General features: G+C 47.4%; 1 protein-coding gene across 2 annotated transcripts in view; it reads left to right on the top strand.

The window, feature by feature from the left end:
- Positions 1-21,868, top strand: part of LOC144170114 (ADAMTS-like protein 4) — a 74,140-nt gene that overhangs the window by 45,554 nt on the left and 6,718 nt on the right. For both annotated transcript variants that reach the window (XM_077699690.1, XM_077699689.1), the window contains exons 6-13: positions 10-143; positions 1,504-1,699; positions 4,605-4,777; positions 7,298-7,502; positions 9,449-9,608; positions 17,900-18,137; positions 19,017-19,175; positions 19,327-19,476. In XM_077699690.1, the coding sequence (XP_077555816.1) occupies positions 10-143; positions 1,504-1,699; positions 4,605-4,777; positions 7,298-7,502; positions 9,449-9,608; positions 17,900-18,137; positions 19,017-19,175; positions 19,327-19,476 (1,415 nt within the window). The remainder of the gene's footprint in view (positions 1-9; positions 144-1,503; positions 1,700-4,604; positions 4,778-7,297; positions 7,503-9,448; positions 9,609-17,899; positions 18,138-19,016; positions 19,176-19,326; positions 19,477-21,868) is intronic.

Here is a 21,868-nt window from a genome sequence, read left to right as displayed (position 1 = left end):
CCCTCGCAGAGGCGGCCGAGTGCCAGCTCCATTGTCAGCCGAAGGGCCACCGCTTCTACGCTACCTTGGCCAAGCTGGTGAGAGACGGCACCCCTTGTTCGACGGGCCTGGACGATCGCGTCTGCGTAGCCGGCACTTGTCTGGTGAGTGATCGGACTGGGGAAGTCCGTCTGGCCCCTTTAACGATCACGGGCCCTTACTGCGAAGTTCGTCTCTCGCGTTCCTATACGAGACCTTCGTCTACGGTGTCAGTTTTTCGACGGCGTTAGAAACAAAACCCGTTCGTCAAGCAAAGCGAGTGTGAGATGACGCGTGGTGCCTCGTCACTCCCTATTAAGGAAGGCCGGAGTCGACTTGAAAATTCCAAGTGTCATCAAAGCGATTTCTTGTCATCAGAGCTTGAAATGAATCATTGTCTCAACTTGCTGGGGTTATATTCTGCTCTGCTGTGTATGCGTTTGTGGTGTGTTCTTTTCTAATGTATACACTGCCGAAATTCATGGCGGGAGGCCCTTGGCGTAGTAGAAGTTTGCTTTCGTAGATATATTTGTTTCGCCGTGATAAAGGTGAGGCAACTTGGCCGCTGACTTCTTTTCAGGTTTCTTTTGTCTGTTTTTTAGACGGCAGGTAAATTATGCAGCAATCATATTTGTGGATGCACTAGTCTTAATAATAAATATTTTTGTTTCCTCTGTGAAAGGCAGCAGCTCTTGCTGAGTTGTCATGCTTAGATGGAGCAAAAACACCAGTAACCATTCGCGGCGGCCTTACGAACTATAGCACTGGCATATACTGGTTTACAACGCTGTGTAATGTTACCTCAGCCCGCAGAACAATAATGTTTGCCTAACTTATGTTTAATGCTGACTTTGTGTTGGTTCTGGAACATTTTATACTCAGAAAGCTTTCCCACAATTCAATAAAAATGTCTGGAGACCGGATTTTAGTTAAATACCTGTTTTGTTCTTTGCTCCTCACTTTAATACATGAGCATGACTTATAGGTCAAGAAGGGCATTTATTGTGCTTTACAGTGCCTATAATTGCCTAAAAATCTGGCCTCTAAAAATGACGCTCTGCAAGCTTCGTGGTGTGTAGTCACAACCGAGGTCAGTCAATCGGAGAGCAGGGTCGAGCAGTTGGAAACGAAATTTCGAAAGCGCTTCTTTCTGCGTGTGCAAGTTGACCGAAATAACTTAGTCAGCGTCTACAAACCTAATAATGGATAGAAATCCGTGAGTAGCCGAAGTGGTGCATGCATTTGAAGAAACCTTCCCTCCTGGACATGCGCCAAAATATGTTCCCCTGGTCCCTCTCGCAATCCAAGCGGTCGGTGCGGATCTGCCTCTGCCCTCACGATTGACAAAAATTCAATTCCTGATTTCCTAGTTGATGTTACGGGTCGCAGTGCAGGATATTTGTTTGGCGCCTTGAATTTTGGTCAAATGCGTTTTACGAGCGCTGACACGGAGCCTGCGCTCTCGCTTGGCGGCCCACCAAACAGGACGTGGGCTGCGACGGCGTGGTGGGCTCTCGGCGGCGCGCCGACGTGTGCGGCGTGTGTGGTGGCGACAACGGCACGTGCCAGACCGTATCGGGTCTGCTGACGCTGCGAAACCTGTCGAGGGACTACGAACTGATCGCCGCCATACCCAAGGGCGCTGCCAGCCTGCTTGCTTCGGCCGACGGCAACCGGCTCGGTGAGCACCGTTTGCGTGGTTTTGTAAGTGGCGCACCGCTCAAACTGACTTTCTAACCCCCGCTTACATTCTGAATGGAAACTGTTAGGTGGAAAGAACAGTGCTTCGGTGCTCCTCTATGAGAAGCTCGTATTAGTTGCATTGAATGCTTCTCTGAATTGTTTTCCCTATCTATATTTCTTTCTCTTCCCTCTCTGACTACCCTCCTTCTCCCCTCTCCGCCGTCCTCTTCTCCCCCAAAGCTCTATCTTCCTCTCTTACGCTTTCCCCTCTCGCTATCTCTCCCAAATATTTCCCCTCTCTCAACCCACTCACCCTCCTCCTTTCTCCCCTCTCTCTCTCCAGACTGTATGAGATCCGGCTAGTATAACGTGCTTTAATGAGCAACGCAAGTAGTAGAATTACGAGGCAAGTGTCAGATATTCCTTGAGAGCTATATACTTATAAACCGTAAATGCGTATTGTCCCTTTTCTAGCTATGTCCCTCCCTCTTCTGCCTGCACCGTCTAAAGAGAATGAATTACGGAATGCAATCAGCAATCAGCAAGGCAGCAAACTTCGGAGTTAAAAGGCTTAATTAGGCTTGGTAGTCCTGTAGTTTTATCCAAACGTACAAACACGTTGTAATTTTGGGGAAAATTTTCATTGGTTGTACACTTCACTTTCTCAGTTCAGCGCGCGAGCCAGAATGTCTGTGGCAGCGATGGCGTTGTTTCGTTCGTTTTAGAGCAGCCATTGTAAATTAGCTATGTGAATGAGATGAAGCTCTGAAATAAATTGAATTGAATTGAATTGCTATAGAGCCGCCTTGGCGTCAAACGTGGCAAAAATAATGGGAACTCAAACTGCGAGTAGAAGTGTATTTCGTGGCCATACTCTTCGATAAACACATTGGTTTTGAACGCAGGGAGCAAACATTAACGCCTAATTCCGAAACATTTTCGCAACTGCAGCGTAGACTAGCTGCTGATTAGAATGTCCTAAGACACAGCACTGTTAAAATGTCTTCTCAGCAGACGAACGTGGTAATATTTTTACCGTAACGCACGTCTGCACTGTACTAGCTGGGCCGTTTTTCTCAACCGTACTTCTTCCAGATACGCCCTTGAAGCAGCGTCATGGTCTGAGTTACCGTATTTTCGCGCGTATAACCAGCGCCAAAAATGCGAAAAGTTCAGTGGCAAGGTTGGGGTGCGGATAATACGCGGTGTTCTTTCTTTAGTGCAGCTTCACGGAAATGCTCATCATACCGTGAAGCTGCACTCCGCGTTGTGCCGTGAAGATTACCTTGTGTACAACCGTGAGGACTGCGGCTCAAGTGACAGCTCTAGCGAGAGCAGTGACACTGAGGGAATTGCGACTTTCGCCCTGCAGTCAGTGTATTCTACTTGCTAAATAAACACTTTTTCTGTCTATATAGTATGTGATGTGTTGCCTGAGCAGTAGCTTTGGTGCAGCCTTTCCTGTATCAAATGTGCGGGCAATACGCGAGGATTTTTTCCCCTTTCCGCTGGGCTGAAAGTAAGGGTGCGGATATACGCAGGAGCGAGTTATATGCACGAAAATACGGTATTTGTCTAAAATCATTATAAACCCCGTGGGATGTTCCTAATCTAGCTTTCGCCGTAATCTAAACTGACAATCACTACAACATTTCCTGGCAACACGCCGAATCCACAGCCGAGATTTTGAAGCAGAAATGCGCTCAAACGATTGTTGCGGTGGTTCGATGACATTCGAAACACTTCTTGAAGAGCTGATTGTTGAATCCGTAATATCTTTGTGGGAACTTAAGCGACACGTGAGGCAGTCTGAAACACCCGCGCGCGAAAGTTAAGCCTATACAGCGCAGCAGGTAGGTGGGTAAAACCTTTATTCAGCCAACAACAACAACAACAACAACAACAACAACAACAACAACAACAACAACAACAAAACACGAAACAAACGAAACGAATTTTTATTATGCAAACAGCTGAGCTGTGTTTGCCTAATCCTTCTTTCCTCGGCTGCTGGTATGGATCATTACTTTTGAGGATTGGACCGGCCAAATGTTTCATCGGAAATTTCGGTTCACAACCACCAACCTTCACCGCAGAGTGACCGTGCTTGCTTTAAAGCAACCTTTAAAGGCAAACCCTGTTTTCTTTTTCTTTTTGTTTTGTTACCTGGTAATCGAATTTTTTGCCCTTGAATCCCCGTCATGGCCTCTGAACATGTTTCACTCTGTTTGCTTCCCCATCTTCTCTTCACGGGCGTTTATTTTGCACCACCAGCGCTACCTACCATGCGCAAAGCGTCAAGCCTCTATACGATTGCACCTACCCTGTTCTGCATCTACCAGCGAGTGCAGTATCCCGCCTGGGAAATCACCCTGCCACTTTATGCGTACCAGCCCACGAGCCACTAAACCAATGTAACAGCTTATATACGGATCATGCGGCAGACATACACAATAAGGAAATAAAATTTGATGTACGATATGTTTTCGGCCACATTCCCTCCTTCAAAATTTTTACTCGTGTCGGCGAATTCTTGAAACTTTGGTAAGTCGTGCAAGAGCAGCGAAAACAAATAAATTAGAGACAGCGTTGCAATGTGAACGCTGTATAAATAAATAAATAAATAAATAAATGGTTTGTTTGATTGATTGATCGATTGATCGATCGATTGATTATTTGATTGATTGATTGATTGATTGATTGATTGATTGATTGATTGATTGATTGATTGATTGATTGATTGATTGATCGATCGATCGATCGATTGCTCGATTGATTGATTGATTGATTGATTGATTGATTGATTGATTGATTGATTGATTGATTGATTGATTGATTGATTGATTGATTGATTGATTGATTGATTGATTGATTGATTGATTGATTGATCTTTCAAACCGCAGCCCTGCAGGACGCCTCCAGCGGCCACTTTATCCTGAACGGGGACAGCAGCACGTGGCAGCCCGCCGGTGTGTACCGTGGCGCGGGCACCACTTTCCTCTACCGTGTTCACAGGCCCTCCGGAGCGCAGACCCTGGAGGCCAGGGGACCGTTCACCAGGCCCGTCCACCTCATGGTACTGGTACCATCGCAAAAGCGCGCTTTGAGACTTTGCCTTTGAAAGAGACAAATTGAGATGCCAGTCGCTTTAAAAATTCCCGGGCCATCTCCACTAACGTGAAACCTTGGGAGGAGCGCAGCATGCAGTGTATAAGTGTATTCTTGGCGCCTTGGAATTTTTGCCAATGGAGATGAAACAGTTGGGAGGTAGAGGTGTACAGCTTTGCTGTAAAAGTCTCTCGTCTTCGAAGCACGAAGCTCTCTAGCGCGAGGCGTAAACGAGTGTCCCGGAATTTTTTTGTACGCGTTACGCTCTAGCGCGCGAGGCGTAAACGAGTTTCCCGGTGTTTTAGTACCGTCACTACGTGAGGCGAGGATTAGGACGACGATTACGACGACGACGACGACAGGAGACGCCAACAGTCCCAGGCCCCTAAAAAGTTTGCCTACAAAGGTCAGCCAAAAGCAAAGGCCTGTGTACAGCGTCTCCTGGGCAGCAAACCTAAATTAAGTCTACGCAAAATATCAACGCTCGAGCGCAACTGAAGGTATTGCAGCGAAAAAATTTCTTGCACCACTTGCCTCTGTTACCGTTCCGATTCGTGGTAACTCTTTCAGTATTTTCTAGCTTACGTACCGAGCACCGCGCCCTAGGGAGTTTCCACTAGTGGTGTGCGTCACAAGAAAATATTCATTCTCTGACGCCGTGTTTCACTTTTTCATTTGAGTCGAATGTTATTTCCAAGGAGAGTACATGATGCATGATTTCGTACAAACATCCCAGGATATCTCAAGTTAAAAACCACCGGTGGGACCTCCCGCTTTGTCTTACCTTGTCTTGAGACTCGACTCAAAGTGGGTGGGTGGTCGACACGGCTTGTGTACTTTAAGGGGTTTATACGTTTGCTGGAATCTCTTGGTGGTCGATGGTTGTTTCTTGATTTGGTTCGCATGGTGGCGTATTCGTGAAATGCAACAGATACACTGCATAGCGACCACGATATTGCTGACGCCAGAGCAGGCGTTGAGTCACCCATTGGTCTTCGGCACTAAAAAAACTGTGGTTGATTCCTCTGTCATAGGAATCAGTAAAACATGAAAGTGAAATGGGCAGCGAAATCTGCAGCTGAGCATGATTTGCGGGTAGGCGGCTGTCTTGTGGGTGTGCTTGGTGAGCGACGTCCTACTGGCGGGTCGCTTCGGCGAAGGTGTACTGGTGTCCTTTCCGTCACGGGTATGACGTCAGTTAAATCTTGGGGTATCGCGGCACAAAACACTGTCGTGTTAAAATATAAAACCCGAAAACGAACAACCCGAAGTATAACGTACGCTTTAGCACTAAAGGTTGCTTCCCCGCCTGAAGACCCTGTGTGCAGGGGTGCACCCTGTACAGACCGCTTGCTTCGTTGTACAGTCACTTCCGTGACGGATGTGATGTCAGCGAAATCTTCGTGTACCCGGGAATAAAACACTTTCGTGTTAAAAGAGCTCGATACGCGGTACGTTGGTGTGTGTATTTTTCAAAATACGGTTGAATTCGATTGAACATGACAGCCCGTCACAGGCTGACAAGCATTAGTCTACAACAGGGGCAAAAAAAGCTTTCACATAATGACACGTGCACCCGGCCCTAAACCCGTAGTTGTATGTTATGCAGTTTAATGAATAACACTAGCCCTTCCAGGGGCAATGCTGCAATTTCTTACGCTGGAAATGCGGGTTGGTGACCCCATGCTATTATGTTCACACTTTTTCCATAACCAGAATACATATTTCTGCTGCAAATTTATTGTTACTGACAAGATGCATTCGCTATATTCCTTAAATCCGGAAATATTTATTATCATCTAAGCCACTTTGTGTAGACTACGTTGCCTATAGCGAAGTTTAATGGGTTCGATCGTACCAAGAAACTGTAGCTGCACTTCGCAAATTCGCAGCCTGGTAGGGTCGCCCGGCTACCGAATAATGTTAGACATTACACTAATCCGCCGTTGTGGCTTAGTGGGTAAGGCACTGGGATGTTGAGCACGAAGATGCGGGTTCAATCGGGACCATGATGGCTGTTCTTCTGTTGGAGGTTAGAAACCAAAGCGCATGTGCGTGAAGATTTCGGCGAACGTTAAAGAATCACAGGGGTCTAAATTATTCCGTAGCCCGGTACTACGGCGCACTTCATGTCCATCACGTGTCTAAGCTATAGCCCCGGTCCGTATGACACCATTAATTTGGATATAGAAAAACATATAATTTCAGCATCTTTGCCTGAATCAGTCCTGAAGGACGCCGTGATCTTCTCAGTAACAAATGTTGGCACAATGGGCATAGCGGGCGATACCTGAGCGCTTCACCGGCGCTCAAACTCAAAACAAGTTTCAGTCTTTTCTGGACGGAGTAAGTGTGACGTTTGATATACAAAGGCAGGGCTGTTTGTCGCCAATTTCACAGCAGACTAGCTGCGTGCGCGGTGGGCCTTCTTTGCGATCTCTTGCCCGTGTCATTGGTGCCAGCGGCTGCCCCTTCACCATTCTCGCAGTTGGTGTTCCGGAGCCCGAACCCGGGCGTCAAGTTTCAGTACAGCGTGAGCAGCCGCGCAGTCCACCGGGGTGGTCCCTTGCTGCCCACATCGGTGGACGAACCTGCGCCTGGTAGCGGCCAATTCCTCAGGTCACGCGCCGTCCAGGAGACGGGCGCTGTCCGCTGGAGCGTGGCCCTGGTCTGCAGCAAGACATGCGGCACAGGTGACGCCGACAGCGCGCACGCCGAATCGCTAGCGCTATTGCAAACGCCGCAACCACAGCCTTTTACATCTGCCAGGCTCGCAGCGTTCCTATTCGTGAGCCTAGTAGCGTTCATCGCGAACTCAACAAAATTCCCAACAGAACCTCTTTAGGATTTCTCAATGAGGTGCGCAGATGCATCTACAAGATGCAAAGCATGTATTTATATTGACTCGGTTGCGTAAGTGGTACTCGCAGTGAAGGATTGTAAATCGTGCCAACTAAAGCGATTCTGTGCGGTATTACAATCACTAGCTCATTCCCCCGACATTACCACTAACCTCTGCTGTTTGTTAGCATGCCTAGGGAATACCGGAGTGCGCCACAAAATGGCGCGCTGTTTAAAACTGGGACTGTAGAAATTCGTAAGGTAGTAAGCCGAATGAAGTTTTTTTTTTATGCTTATGGATTATGTATGGCAAAAATCCATAATGTAGTTTGTTTCAGGGTAGCCGCATCAGCACAAGAGCTATGTTTAGTATCTAGTACTATACGCCGTTACTTACATGCCCACGCCTTTAAGGTAAGCGGCTGTCCTAAACTATGCGCCTTATAGTATTTTGAAACAGTTTCATCAAGTTAGGGGCAGCAAGATTTTATTTTTAGTTGTTAAAATAATAAAGTGCAATGAGTAATTCTAATTAGCGTATCTTACCGTGGGTTACTATCGACTGCTATTTTATTTTAAATGGGCTTATCGCTCCTTTTTCGATACAAAAAGCGAAAGACACAGGCACGAGGAAAACACAAATGTCAGCGACCTGTGCTGATATTTGTGTGGGGGACAACTTAATAGGGCTGTAATCTTTTCTTTTTTATTTGTACTGCCGCACTGAGGAAAGACTTCAGCCATGGCGGCGGTATACCACCGCCATGGCTGAATTATACTAAAAAAACGACAAACAAAACTGGGGCCAAAACATCTGCCAAGGTTTTTCACGGTACGCTTCGCATTTTAAAATCAATGACATCAATAAAAGCACCACAGAAAATGTTTAGAAAGCCCGCGCACCCGCACTCATTGAAGGTTAATACACAAATGACTACTCTCAGGGTTTGGTCTGTGCCGAAGTTCAGTCTGAATAATTTGAGGCGCTAAACAACGAGGACCAGAAGAAACGCGTAGACATGCGTAGACACACATGTCTACGTGTTTCTTCTGCTCCCCGTTGTTTAGCGCCTCAAATTATTCAGTATGTTCAACCAACTAGCCCTGGTCAGGCTTTTGTTGTTGTTGTTGTTTTTCTTTTATTTAATAGCCTCAAGGCTTAGTAAGGCTTTTGTTACCGAAGTTCAGGTTACCGAAACAACCTTGACTCCCATGATAGCCGAGGGTACTTGATGCATGCAGTCCTCCCATGCGGGTGCAGAGCCCAGCACTAAGTATTTTTTTTTTTTTTGCAGACAGTGTGTATGTCGTGCATTGTGCGGATTTGCACAAAACACTCATCGTTGCAGGCATATTGCTTGTGAAGCAAAATTTGTGGTGAACAGACTAATTGTTCCACTGCCCACCGCTTTCTTTTTTTTTTTTTTTTTTTTACGGAGGCGCCATTGATTTAACACACAAAACTGCTGGAAGCACTGAATGTTTTCTGACTCATGCTCAGCAGAGGCTCGCCAGTATTAACAAGAGCTGAAATTTGCCCGAAACACTTCATATTCTCCATAAAATAGTCGCAGCCACGACAAATCGTGCAAACATTGGTGCAAAATTAGGCGGCTTGTCCAACTCTTGCAGAAATTGTATTTTTTTTAGCCGCCACTGTTGAACACTCATGTGTTTTTGGTAGCCTTTGTCACGTTTCTGAGAGCGCCGTCACTTTGGTCCGGTGCTAAATGATAGGCAGCTCCACTGCGCAGTAAGCGTACAGCAGGCTGGGACATAAACCGGGCGCTTTCGGCAGGGCTGCAGAAGGCGGTGGTGAACTGCGTGCACGCCCCCAGTGGAGCCCCAGTGCCGGACGAGCACTGCTCCGGCCTGGCTCGGCCGAGGACGCCCCTGACGCCGCCGCACCGCCTGACGCCCTGCAACACCCAACCGTGCCCCGCGGCAAGCGTTGATCGGTGAGTCTGCAGTCCCGCTCTTGTGTTTCCGTGTACGTTTGAGATTTCCACTGCTGACATTGCACCGCGGGACAGAGTTGTAGCAGAGCGAACTCACACAAAAATAGAGAAGAAAAGCTAATAGGGGTTTCCGGTGGCATAATAGGAGTAGTCATCAAGTGCTCGCACGTACCCGACGCAAAGAACGCTACGCAAATAGTACGTTACTTCATAGAAGGCGTTGAGGCCACGTTCTAGCTTTTCTTTAAATGACGCAGTTGAATAAATGTAGGCTTGTACTTATATGCCCGGAAAGACATGCGGGACCCCTCACTATGCTCGGCCTCTATACCAACTATCACTTCGCTCGAAGTCGCGGCCTTCGAGATGCAAGCAATAAGACTATGGCCTACGTGTACGCGCAGAACTCACAAGAAGTCACCATTGTCCCCATGATGTACCTTATTTCATTTCATTTACTGTCCTTGCTCGTTTAATCTCTGTAGTATAGTTTTTTTGCCACTGTATCGAAATGCTCAATCACGTTTCTTTAGATTAACCAAACGTGAGCCACAAGCACCCTTTCAAACAACGTTAGGTCCTGGTTTTGTTTTTCACCAAACATGAACTCGGTGACCAGACTGGTGGGCAGCGGATTTGTGCCAGTGCAGTTGGACCTGCACAACTGCGTAACAGAACGCCGAATCGACCGACGTAGCCGCACCAGAAGCTGGCGGTAGCTGTCAAAATTAGAGTTTGATTATGGATGCGTTGCTTTTCAGCGCGGGAACTTGCTGCCTTATTGGGCGATTTTTTAGAGAAGATTTTTACCTATAGCCCCCAAACGTTCTGTGGCTACCATTGGTTACAACAAAAACTCCCGCAAACAAATAAACAAAGTTACTGGCACGACCAGGAATCGAACCTGGAATGAATAGCGAAATGGAGCGAGAGCCCCTTGTCTTACCGATTGAGCTACGAGCCCACACGGAGACGGGGGAGACAGACGGTGCACTCGCCGAGCACATCTGCGTGTTTAATTATCCCCTGCGTCCTCCCTGAATGCCACGTGATAGCGTCACGCGACCTCTCGCGCCACTGTGCGCTCCGCCCACGGCACGTGTAGCGGCCGTGTGCGCGCCTTGCGCATGCGCTAGGAGTTATAAAAATCAAAGGAAGATCACCCCAACGCATGGCATCTCACATCTCCTCCGTCTCTGCCGCCGATTCGTCGCCTCCATCGGCGGCGGCAGAGATGGAGGAGAAGTGACAACGTCTAACACCGGGTTTGAGCTTCCTCTAATTTTATAAAAAAAAAATGTTTCCACTCACGTGCTTCACCAATACAACTCAACCAACCACCATTCATAAATCATGCATTAATTTAACCTTAGCAAAAAATGTCTCTTTGAATTAGTAAAGAGGGTGGTTAAGTGCTTTTAATTGTCTGTGGTTTCACTCTTTGTAGAGCCACGTGTGTGAATTCAAGTGACATCGCATGGGTAATCGTTGTGGGTGTCGTTTGCAGCTTCGCTTTCCAACCACCTTCACAGGGTGAATTGGCGCGCATTTTTTAAGACGACTTGAACGGGAAAATTTTGGTCTGTCTGTCTGTCTGTCTGTCTGTCTGTCTGTCTGTATGTCACTCGATTCAGCCAGCCGGCCAAAGTGAAACAGATACTGCGCAATAGTCTTATATACTCACAGTCAAATCTAAACGTCTAAGTCCGGTGTTAATGTTCATACTTGTCAACATTGTCGAGCAAGAACAAGACATTACGCAAATATAAGGCAGAAAATCAATACATGAGTGATATTTGCAGTTGTCATTTGTTAAAAATTTTATGGATGCTTGCTTTTTTGCGATAGCAAATAAAATACTACATCAACTGCAAAAAACCGTCGCCTGCTGTTGCCCGTGCTACCTGGCGGAATTCTAAAAAATCAAACGGCAACAGCAACGAAAGATTCCGCTAGAGAGGTTCCGCGTTCCGCTTGGAACGCTGGTGGAGTAGGGCAACGTGGTTTTTTAAGCGTTGTAGTCGGGTGCCTCGATTCACGCGTGTCTCCGCCGTGCCGCAGAGCTGACATCGAGGCACCCGACTTGAAGTAGAAGAACGCGGTAAATTTAAATTGACTTGAGCAAACCTCTAGCGTGTTATCTTGGAAGGAAGAGATGAACAGCACGAGAGGTGGGCGGGAAAGAGAAGGAATGCATTTACTAAGGCGCATTTACTTGCCAGGGGCGCCAGTGGACTATCGTCTTGCGTCGACATTTGCAACGAAAGGAGCAGATGCGCGGCCAATTTTTTGTGCGCGCTAGCCGTCCTGAGCAGTCGTGGTTATCAGCAGGGTGTCGAACCGGATTTTTTCGGGTGAGGTTTCGGTTGCGGGTCCCGAGTACCATCCATTTCCGGTTCGAACCGCTTCGAATGGGTTCAAACGGGTTCGGCGAAAAAAAAAGAAAAAAAAAAGCAGCAGCGTTTTTTTTTTTTTGTTTCATCCTTTTATCTGGAGCGTTTTTTTGTTTGTTTGTTCTTGTTTTATTTTACGGCATGAAAAAAAAACCCAATGTAGGTTTCGTTTTGTAAATGTTGTAGTTAGGCCACGTCAACTGCGCAATTCCCTGCATATTTCCCATGGGAAGCGAACGATTACTCACTAATTGAAGCGGAATAAAATTTACCGTCTCCTCTTTAAAGAAAACTGAGAAAATCGCGAAGGCTTTCTGACATCAATACTGGGTCAAAAGTGCGTCAACCTTCGCTGAAAGTGCGTTCAATCGATCTTCAATCCTTCAAAGACCCAAACCGCAAACGAAGAACGAACCCATGCGACGATTGTTTGCGCACTAAGTAAACGCATCTACGAATGATCTAAACGGATACACCTGTACGTGGTTTATGAGATAAAGGAATACTATTGTGCTCCTTCATGATCGATGCGTGTATTCTCTTGCCTAGAACCGTCCTCTTTACGCGATTTTCGAGTAACCATTTTGATACAATGGAGGTCTGGTTCCACGCACGCGCCTTGTGTCCAGTGAGCGGTCGACCAACCAGTCTATGGGGAGATGCATTAGTTTTTGGCAGGACGCCATCAGTCCCACTCAGAAAGCATTCGCTTTAATAAAAGGTTCCCAGGGACACTTACGGTGGCTTACGTGTGTGAACGTGAAAGCGTTACTCTTTGTGGCCGCAAGTTTGTTTTTTATCAATTTATTTTATTTCATTAGTATAAATAAATTTTAATGCGTAGCGTTATTTGCCAAGTAGCCAGGACGGTGTAACGCCCTGCATTCCCGCAAAAAATGAAGGGAGCTCACACTAACGCGTAAGGCTTGAAGGTAGCGAAGCTGTACGCAACCTTCACGGCCATCACGAAGGTTTAAGTCCACGATTGCAGACGATCAGAGCGGACAACCGGTCCTGGTACGGCGCCCATGGTGCACGGTCGGTGCCCCTGCGCACCAACCGTGCACTCTCACGCCGGTCTCTCACGCTCTGCGCATGTGCAGTGGGACCGGTCAGCTACCGGGCACTGTACCGGGACCTGTTCTCCGCTCTGCTATAGCTCTCTAATGACTCACTAACGATAAGGAAACAACGGCGATAGCAACTTGCTAATGACACTTCAGCGACAGGTGACAGCGGCTGTGTTCACTATAAGTGAGGAGGCCGGCACGGTAACTCTTAAAATGAGTTTAAATGCTGGTCCCATGTACAATTCCCTTTTCAAGCATCAGGTAGCTCCTCTTACCCATGCATAGCGTACCCTTCAACCAGGAGTCCCCGGAGTAGTATTAGCTCAGTGAAGTCACAAGCAACGGTAGCGGTCGCTGGTACTTCAATGCTGCAGAACGGTAGCACAAATGGAGAGAGTGTATTTAATAATTCGATCATATTTTTTTCGCATCAAACCAGTTGATGTCCTCTTTATTTATCAGCAGAGCTGTTTAAGCTTTTAGTTCCACCACTGGGCACACGTGAGCGTGAGCCTCGTGAGGAGCGCCCGGCGTCGGCCAGCTCGACCTTCGAGAACACTCTTCCCAGCGTTTGCGGCGTGATCTTTCGCGTGCTCTTCTTCTCGCCACGTGCGTTCGCGCCTGAGGTGGGAAGAACAGACGCACAGACGCCGAGTTCGCGAAGCCGGCTGCCGCGGGTTCTAGCCCGTGTTAACGCGCTGCACTTTTGGAGAGATGTGGAAGCCTGCGGACAAACCAATCCGGGCCTGCCAGTCATTAATAACTTTCAGCGGCAGTCGTCGGACGATCAACCTCTGGCATTGCGAAACCTATTAAAAAAAGCGGCCTTTACTCATGAATGTAAAAACCTTAGTGCGATGTGCATCCCAAGCAGCAAACTTCCCGTCACCGGCAACCATGGCCGAAAAAGCCACCGGTTGCGGTTATCAAGCGGCGGGTGTAGGCCTAATTCTGTCGCAGCCATGTAAACAAGGCCCTTGTCTGGCCTTCTTAGCTGACCTTCAGGGCTCGGGTATCATCAGTGGAGAATGCGCTAGTGTCGCTTCAAAACTATCCCTCGACGACGAACTAATTTATACTTCCTCTGCAACTTTTTTTTAATTATTCGTTGCCATCTCTTCAGCGCCGTGCTAGTATGGATGCGTATTTTTTTGCGCGGATTAACATGGGCGCCCGAGCCTTTTTTCAGGCTGCTTGGAACATTGCCGGCAGTATAAACCAGTTATATTTCCTCTCTTACCTATTATCGCCGTGTAGTGGTGCAGAACAACGCCAGCACTTGCAGCTCGAGTGAGCACCACATCAGCCCGCAAAGGCTGGCTCGGGTTGCATTTACTGAAAGCTGGTTTACCTGCCTTATAAAGGTATATGCAAGAAAGCCCACTTTAGAAACACTGGGGGCGGGAAAGGTTGTCGTTAGACTAGTAATTTTCATGCGTAGCATTTTTTGCCGAGTACCCCCCATCCAGGACCGCGTAACTCCCTGCATTTCCACAAAATGCACATATTGCGGGAGTTCCACCTGTAATCGCTATAATGGCGTAAGTGGAGATAACTACTTGCACAAAATTTTGAAAAACTAAAGAAATAAGAAAAATATAAAATAATTACGAAAATGGCGAACCGTGTAACGCCCTGCATTTCCACAATAATGCAGATTTCGCGAAAATTTAAAATGTGTTCATTATAATAACGTAAATGAAGATAATTGGTCGGACGACCTTTTTAAAAACTAAAAAAAACAATAAAAACATTGAAAAATTACGGAAATAGACAAAACGTATATAACGCATGACATTTCCACAATATAGCAGATTTCGAAACAGTTTCACCTGTAATTTGTATAATAGCGTAAATGGAGATAATTGGTCGAACTAAATTTTGAAACACTAAAACAATAAGAAAAATAGTAGAAACGGAAAATTGCGATGCAATAATGCAGATTTCGCGAAAGGTCCACTTCTAATCGTTATAATAGCGTAGATGGCGATAATTGGTCGGGCAGGACCAATTGGGCCAAAACCAAAACCAAAACCAAAAAAATTTGGTTGCAAAAAAATTACAGTCAAGACAAGCGGCATAAAAATGCATTAGTAGACAATTCGTAGACAATGTCTACGCATTAGTAGACAATTCTCTGAATATCTGCAGAATTTTTAAAATATGATTTAATTTTATTTGGGAAATAAATAATTAGAAACATCAGCATATTATTAGGCGCATCTGGAAGGCGCGCTGGAGTAGTTTTATCTCGCTTCCCAGAAAAAAAACTCCCACCTCCACTCGCGGGAACCCCTGTGTAGATGCGACGCATAGGGGGTTCACGTTGCAGCGTTGGACAGCGGAGGAACGGCGCTGAAACGATGGAGCGGAGCGGCGCAGGCACCGCGTTTTATAGCGCGCATAACGGTAAGGGGACGCGCCGGCGCCAGTGCGTCTGCCGCGGCTATGACGCAACACAATCCAACACAATCCAATCCAAATCCAAGCCAAGCCAAGCCAGTCCAATCGAATCCAATCCAATGCCCCTCGCGAGAGAGTGTTCGCTATCGGAGAGGAAAGGGGGTGAGCGGCGGAGAGCGCAGCTCGCGCGGCGAGAAGAATGGGGGAGGGGCGGACGCCGACGCCGCCGGATGCAGGGACAAGGCGAGTGAATGAGATGCAGTTGCATCTAAAAAAAATGACGAAGCTAGCACTAAGTCGCGCAAGGCTTGAACTAGCGTCACTAAAGTGACGCTAGCTTGAACCACAGCGAAGCTGGAGAACTTCTTTCTATTTAAGCACTGAAGGACACACCACCACGCATTCATTGTATTAGGTTTGAAATTGCTTATTGACATGTTCCATCGTCGCTTTTCACTGTGGTAGTAGTAGTCATCGTCATATCCATCAATATCGTCGCCTTCCTCATGCATGATTGGCGGGCCCGGATCGTTTTGTCCGCAGGCTTTCTTGCACATTTCTCCCAAAGTGGAACGCGTCAGCACGTGCTAGAACCGGCGGCAACCGGCGTCTGTTTCGCGAGCTGTCTTGCGCTCCCCCCTTCAGGCACACGTGAACTGTTTTCTTTGTATTTTTTGCGGGCTTACATGGGCAAGCCTGGACGACGCCGGGCGTTCCTCGTGAGGCGCGTGCTCGCATGCGCGGTAAATGGCGGGAGCAACTATGACCCAGGGTTTTCTGATGACGCCGCACACATTACGGTCAGAAACAACAGCTACGCTCTCAAAAAGTGTACATTCAGCGCACATTTCGGGGTTGAGTTATGGGACAGACGCCTTGGCATTCCGAAACGCGTTTAAAGTATCTTAGGTCAGACCAGAAACACATGAAAAAAAAAAAAAAAAACGATAGGTTTGAAACGAACATCATATTTGTGTTAACGCAATCGTGCGCATAATTTTCTACATCAATGATGCGAGAGGTAATTGCAGCAAAATTATGGAAGCAATATTCTAATGTAGCTGCTCAGTACGCTAACAAAAAATCTGTAAGCATGGATCAAAACCCTTCACTGAGAAGGTTAGCACGACATAATTTAGAGCTGTAGTTACAATAACAAATATTAGCAAGCAGGAAAGACATCTGAAAGGTATTCAACGAGTAACAAGTCATGTTGTATTAACCTTTTGTTATCGGTCTTTTCAAGTGATGCTAGCTTTATTGCATGGATAGCAACGTTTAATGTGCACTTGCAAAAAGGCGAACAAGATGAAACATTGTCACATGAAAAGCTGCAGTCCGCTTATAGCTTTGCTTCTCCAGTGTATCACTCTCTGCCTTACAAATATAAACTACCCACGTCGCACGATGCCATGGTTTTCGAGATATCAGCCGTAGGACTATCGCCTGCATGCGCTATTCTATGTACCGATATTCCATGTACCGAACAACAGAACTCGACAAACAATACACACAACAGCCTGCACTGAAATCGCCGCAGGTGGACTCCTCTACAACGCTCCAAAACGACAAATCAGCGTGACTAAATGTGCGAATTTGGCAAATAACATGACCCAAGCTGCGATTTGAGTAAAGAAATATAATCAGCGTAGGGCAGTTTGGTCATGCTAATTTGTCGTTTTAGAGCGTTGCAAGGAAGCCCAGCTATGGAGATTTCCTACTCTCCCTTTAGGATGCTCCCTCACGTTACTGTATATACCCGCATGCAGTTTATGCTATTTGACCCATCGGAGCATAAGGGAACATATCTGTGGCTACATTTCAGGGGATAACAAAGCACCTTTAATTAACCCTCTTAGCCCTGATTTTTTCCTTCGTATGCAGAACTTTTTTTTTGTATGTTTTCTTTAATTTTGGGGCCCTTTAAGCTTACAAACGATAAATTGAGCTTGTGATGCAGTAATTAGCGATTTACAAGAATGACGTCTAATTAGGTCATCAGGCAAATAAAATTTAAATTTACGGAATTTTTTTTTGCTTGTTCTCCTCAAATTTGGAAAGCATTGAGCCCACAACCAAGAAATAGGGCTGGTAGAGCAAGTATTGTTGGATTATCAGCCATGTCATCTAACTAGGACTTCAGTCCTTGGGGCCACCCTGACGTCAGTTTATGCAATGCCTTCCTCTTTCGAGCGTTCAGTTTTAGCAAAAAAAGAACAATAGTGGTATCTGTTGATAGAGGCATCCTTGAAGAACTATTTCCCAGAAAAGTAGTTTCTTTGGTTTTGTTCTCGAATTGCTAGCAGCCTTTTGGTTCATGTCCTAAATATCGGACGCTAGAGCCGAAAGGGTTAACTGTCGAACCGAAGCAACTATTGGACCAGTTCTGAAGGCCTCTTACGTGGTCCGCCGGGCTGGGTACCAGGAGCAGTAGGTCCGGTGCCAGTGGCGCAGCCGACTACCCCCGCTGGCAGGTGACTGCCGACTGGTCTCCATGTTCGGCCTCGTGCGGCGAGGGCCTTCAGCGACGACCCGTGGTCTGCGTGGGATTCAGGGGAGGAGCCCTACGCGATTCGGCCTGCCATCAGGACGAGAAGCCGCCCTCCGTCCGGCCTTGCAACCTGGAGCCCTGTGCCGTCTGGCAAGTCGGGCCCTGGGGAAAGGTGCGTCCCTTCATGTCCGCGCCTTTTAAGCACAGCTGTTATTGACCAAAGTGGTGCAGTGTGAAGTTTCACGCAGGAAGGTGGTTTCAGCTGTTATTTTTATTTCAAAATACGCACGGTTCCAAGCAGCCAACACATGTCAGCACGCACGTATACAGGCTGCTCGACATAGTAATCACCCTGGCCTCACGAACGTCAGAAGCGCAATGAGGAGCAGGTTCGTGACCTGGCTTCGCATGATAGACAATGTCATTCCGCTGCTCAAATCATTGAATAGCAGATGAGAGGCAGTCCAGATGAGTAGTCACTAGAGGAGAATGCTCACCGTGAGGAGCCAGGGTTATCACGGGATGATGCATCATCAAACGGGATAAGGAGTGAAATCAAAGTCCTTCTCTTCCGCCTAGAGAAGCGTGGAACCAACCCATCACATACGTAAGCTGGGCAGTCGATTGAGAGAGGCCATCCTCAACATGCGGCTCATTCAGAGCCCAGACGCGCACGCAGGCACTCACTTGAAACTCTTTGACAAGTACTTGCTTCCAAGATAAAAACGACCAAACCGGCTTCTGATTCAGTGCCCCATCCCATTTCTGCATCAACATACTTTTTTCAGTGTTTTTATGCGTTTCAACGTGAAACGCTCTTAGTCTACTCGTCGGGCCATTCATGCCCGTCCTGTTGCCCAGTAAGCTTCCACACAATCGTAGACCTCGATTCTTCCGCGAACACTGATGAGTGGGGTTATTTATTTGTTTTTATACAGCCGGATTTCTTGATGGGCAGGGGAGTTAGGTTTCCCGCCCTGCTAGCTGCGCTGTAGTTACTCGTTGCCGCCTACACAACGCTGTCTCCCGGCGGGTCCCGCTCTTCTTTCAGTGCAGCAGCGAGTGCGGTAAAGGGCTGCGCAAGCGTGAGGTGAGCTGCGGGCCGGGCCTCAACGCGACTGCCTGCAGGGCATCCGAACGACCCATCACCGAACAGGTGTGCGAGATGGCACCCTGCTCGAGCACCTGGTTCTTCTCCGCTTGGTCCGAGGTACGTCGCTGCCCCTACTTTGTACAAAGCTTTCTCGGAACATCTTCTTTCATGTGATTTCTAGCAGGGTGCCGACAGCAGTGAGGGGATCTAACTCGCCGCATGAAGGTTGTGCTTCGAAGGCTTTTTAATGTCTTCCCTTGTTTCGCAGTGTTCTGTCAAGTGCGTACCTGGCGTCCAGAGGAGGCAAGTTTTCTGCGTTCCGGCCAAAAGCGAGTGCGACGCTCTGGACAGACCATCGTCTCAGCAACCCTGCCTCGAGCTGTGCACGGGCTTTTGGTTCGTCGGGCCCTGGTCAAAGGTGCAGAGCCACGGCTTTATATTAGGGCAATTATTAGGATATAACTAATTTACGTTTAACACAATTCCCTTATAGAAAGCATAAATGTCAGTTCCATGAACGTTCATAGCAGCACCAGGAAGGAATTACACGGCGTAGGGGGCAACTCAAGGCTTGAAAATTAGCCGGATTTCTAAGCTCCGGATTTCTAAGCGGGGGTGGCACCACGTGGTGGTGCCACCCCCGCTTTGCAATCTTGTGCTCGGGAGCCGCCCACATAACGCATGAATATTTTTAAAGGAACATTTGCGTCCCGGCGGGCACTTCATGCTTATGTATGTATGTATTTATTGCACAAAAACAAGAAAGGAAGGTCCACCAACAGGCGTAAATTGTCTCGCCTAGGGGCGGACACCGGAACGCCTGCTGGTGTAGGGGAGGTGGGATAGGGAGGAAAGAGTTCATAGGAATAGGGGGATAGGGTAGAGGGCTAATATAAATATATAAAACATGGGCAAGAATAACCTATATACAACGTTAGGTGAAAGAAAAAAAAACACCAAACACTAGACAAATAAATAAATATCAAAATACAGGACACGAAGGAGTAGGACACCTGCATACTTACACACACACACACACACCCACACACACACACACACACAGGAATTCTACCCTAACAGCTACACTCCACTGCGACCCGGGCAGTTACGTAGAGTTGTAGCTTAGTGCATTGTGGAGCCCCGAGGCCCCCAGGTATGCTCCCAGGGCCTCGAGCACTTTGTCCCGCTCCCTGGCATTTCCTGGGGGCCAAAGCAGTTCCTCGAGCGGCCGCACCCCTCGGAGCACGGCCAGAAGCTCCGCCCGCCCTGCCGCAAACTTGGGGCACTCGTACAGTACATGCGGCAGGGACTCATGCTTAATATAAACGTATAAAAACCGTGGAGACCAAAATTGCCCCAAGTACGTGATAACAACGTGCACGGTCGACAAACTGGCACGCCCGTGCTGCGGTGTTAACGCCGTAACTTGGTGTCGGGGAGTACAAAGTTAAATGAGTTATCTTTTGATTTGATTGATTGTGGGGTTCAACGCCCCGACGCATCACAGGCTATGAGGCGCGCTGTAGCGGAGGGCTCCGAATTAATTTTCACCACCTGGGGATCTTCAACGCGCGCCGAAATCTCGAAAACACGGGCGTTTTTTGCTTTTCGCCTCCGCCAGAAAAGCGGCCGCCGCGCCCGAGAATCGAACCCGCGTCCAGCTATCTTTTTTTCTTCTATGCCCTGTTTAGAACAAAAAGGAACATTACAGCTTATGAAAAAAGCTCAACTTTGTGCATCATGTCATCAAGAACCTGAAGACTATTCGCCCCGAGCGCGAACACAGTCGGCCCCTGGCGGCGGCGGGACGAACCGCTCCTAGTGTGGATGGCGCTCTCGCGTCGTCTGCTTTTTCACGTTGCGTGCGGCGCAAGACGCGTGCTGCACACGACAAAACAACCAATATGTGTGCTCGTTTGGCAGTAAGCAATGACATAGTTACCTCTGCTTGCGCATTTCCTCTAGAAACGCAATGATCAGCGGCCGTTGCGGGTTAATGCGCTGGTTTAATTCCACTACACATCTTCGCCGTGGTCACCGCTTGAGTGTGAAACGTGTTGTAAACATTGCTTCCACACATTGCACTTTTCTTATTGTTGAGTGCAGTCGTCTGCCGTATCGCGAACGTCGAAGGGTGCTTTTTGAAGGTGGCGTGGTGATTATTTAAAGGATAAAAGTTTAGTACGCGAAACGGGTAAGAAGCGACAAGACCTGTGCATACGCGTGCAAATTCCACACCCTTGTAAAATTGCGCTGTGTCCTTATAGAAAGAAGAAACAAACAAAACATTTACACTGCACACGACCTGTGCGCTATCGCCCATACATTACCGGACACGTATTTTACACCCGCAAGCGCCTGTGTGATCGTGTCCTTCCCGTACCTTTTCTAAAATAAATGCAATTTTTGGACAGTCGTTGTTTACACTGAGGAGGAGGAATAAACATTTATTCAACTGTATCGAGTTGCTAATTTTACGTATTATTTAAAATACGTTTCTATTTAGGGGATATTTAAAATTAAGCAGTTGTGAGTTTGCGTCTGTCATGTGGCATTTCGTGTGTCATTTTCATATATATCATTTTCAAATCCGACATGAATCACCTTGTCCAGAAACGTGTCTCACTCAGCATAACCAAATGCCTAATATGGTCACGTCTTAACCTCTTGAGGTGGACCTAAGTTTAAAGAACCTAAGTTTAAAGAAAGAGGAGAAAACGCGTAATATAATGCACGTTCTTACCCACATGTGTGGGTGTGTGCATGACTCGTTGTTTTTTTTTTCCCCACAATGCTTGCTTTCAATACAA

Source organism: Haemaphysalis longicornis, unplaced genomic scaffold (assembly GCF_048455015.1).
Source record: "Haemaphysalis longicornis isolate Haplotype H1 unplaced genomic scaffold, Haemaphysalis longicornis Haplotype H1 scaffold_2, whole genome shotgun sequence".
NCBI lineage: Eukaryota > Metazoa > Arthropoda > Arachnida > Ixodida > Ixodidae > Haemaphysalis > Haemaphysalis longicornis.
The sequence above is the reverse complement of the archived record's forward strand: the minus strand, read 5'-3'. Positions and strand labels throughout refer to the sequence as shown.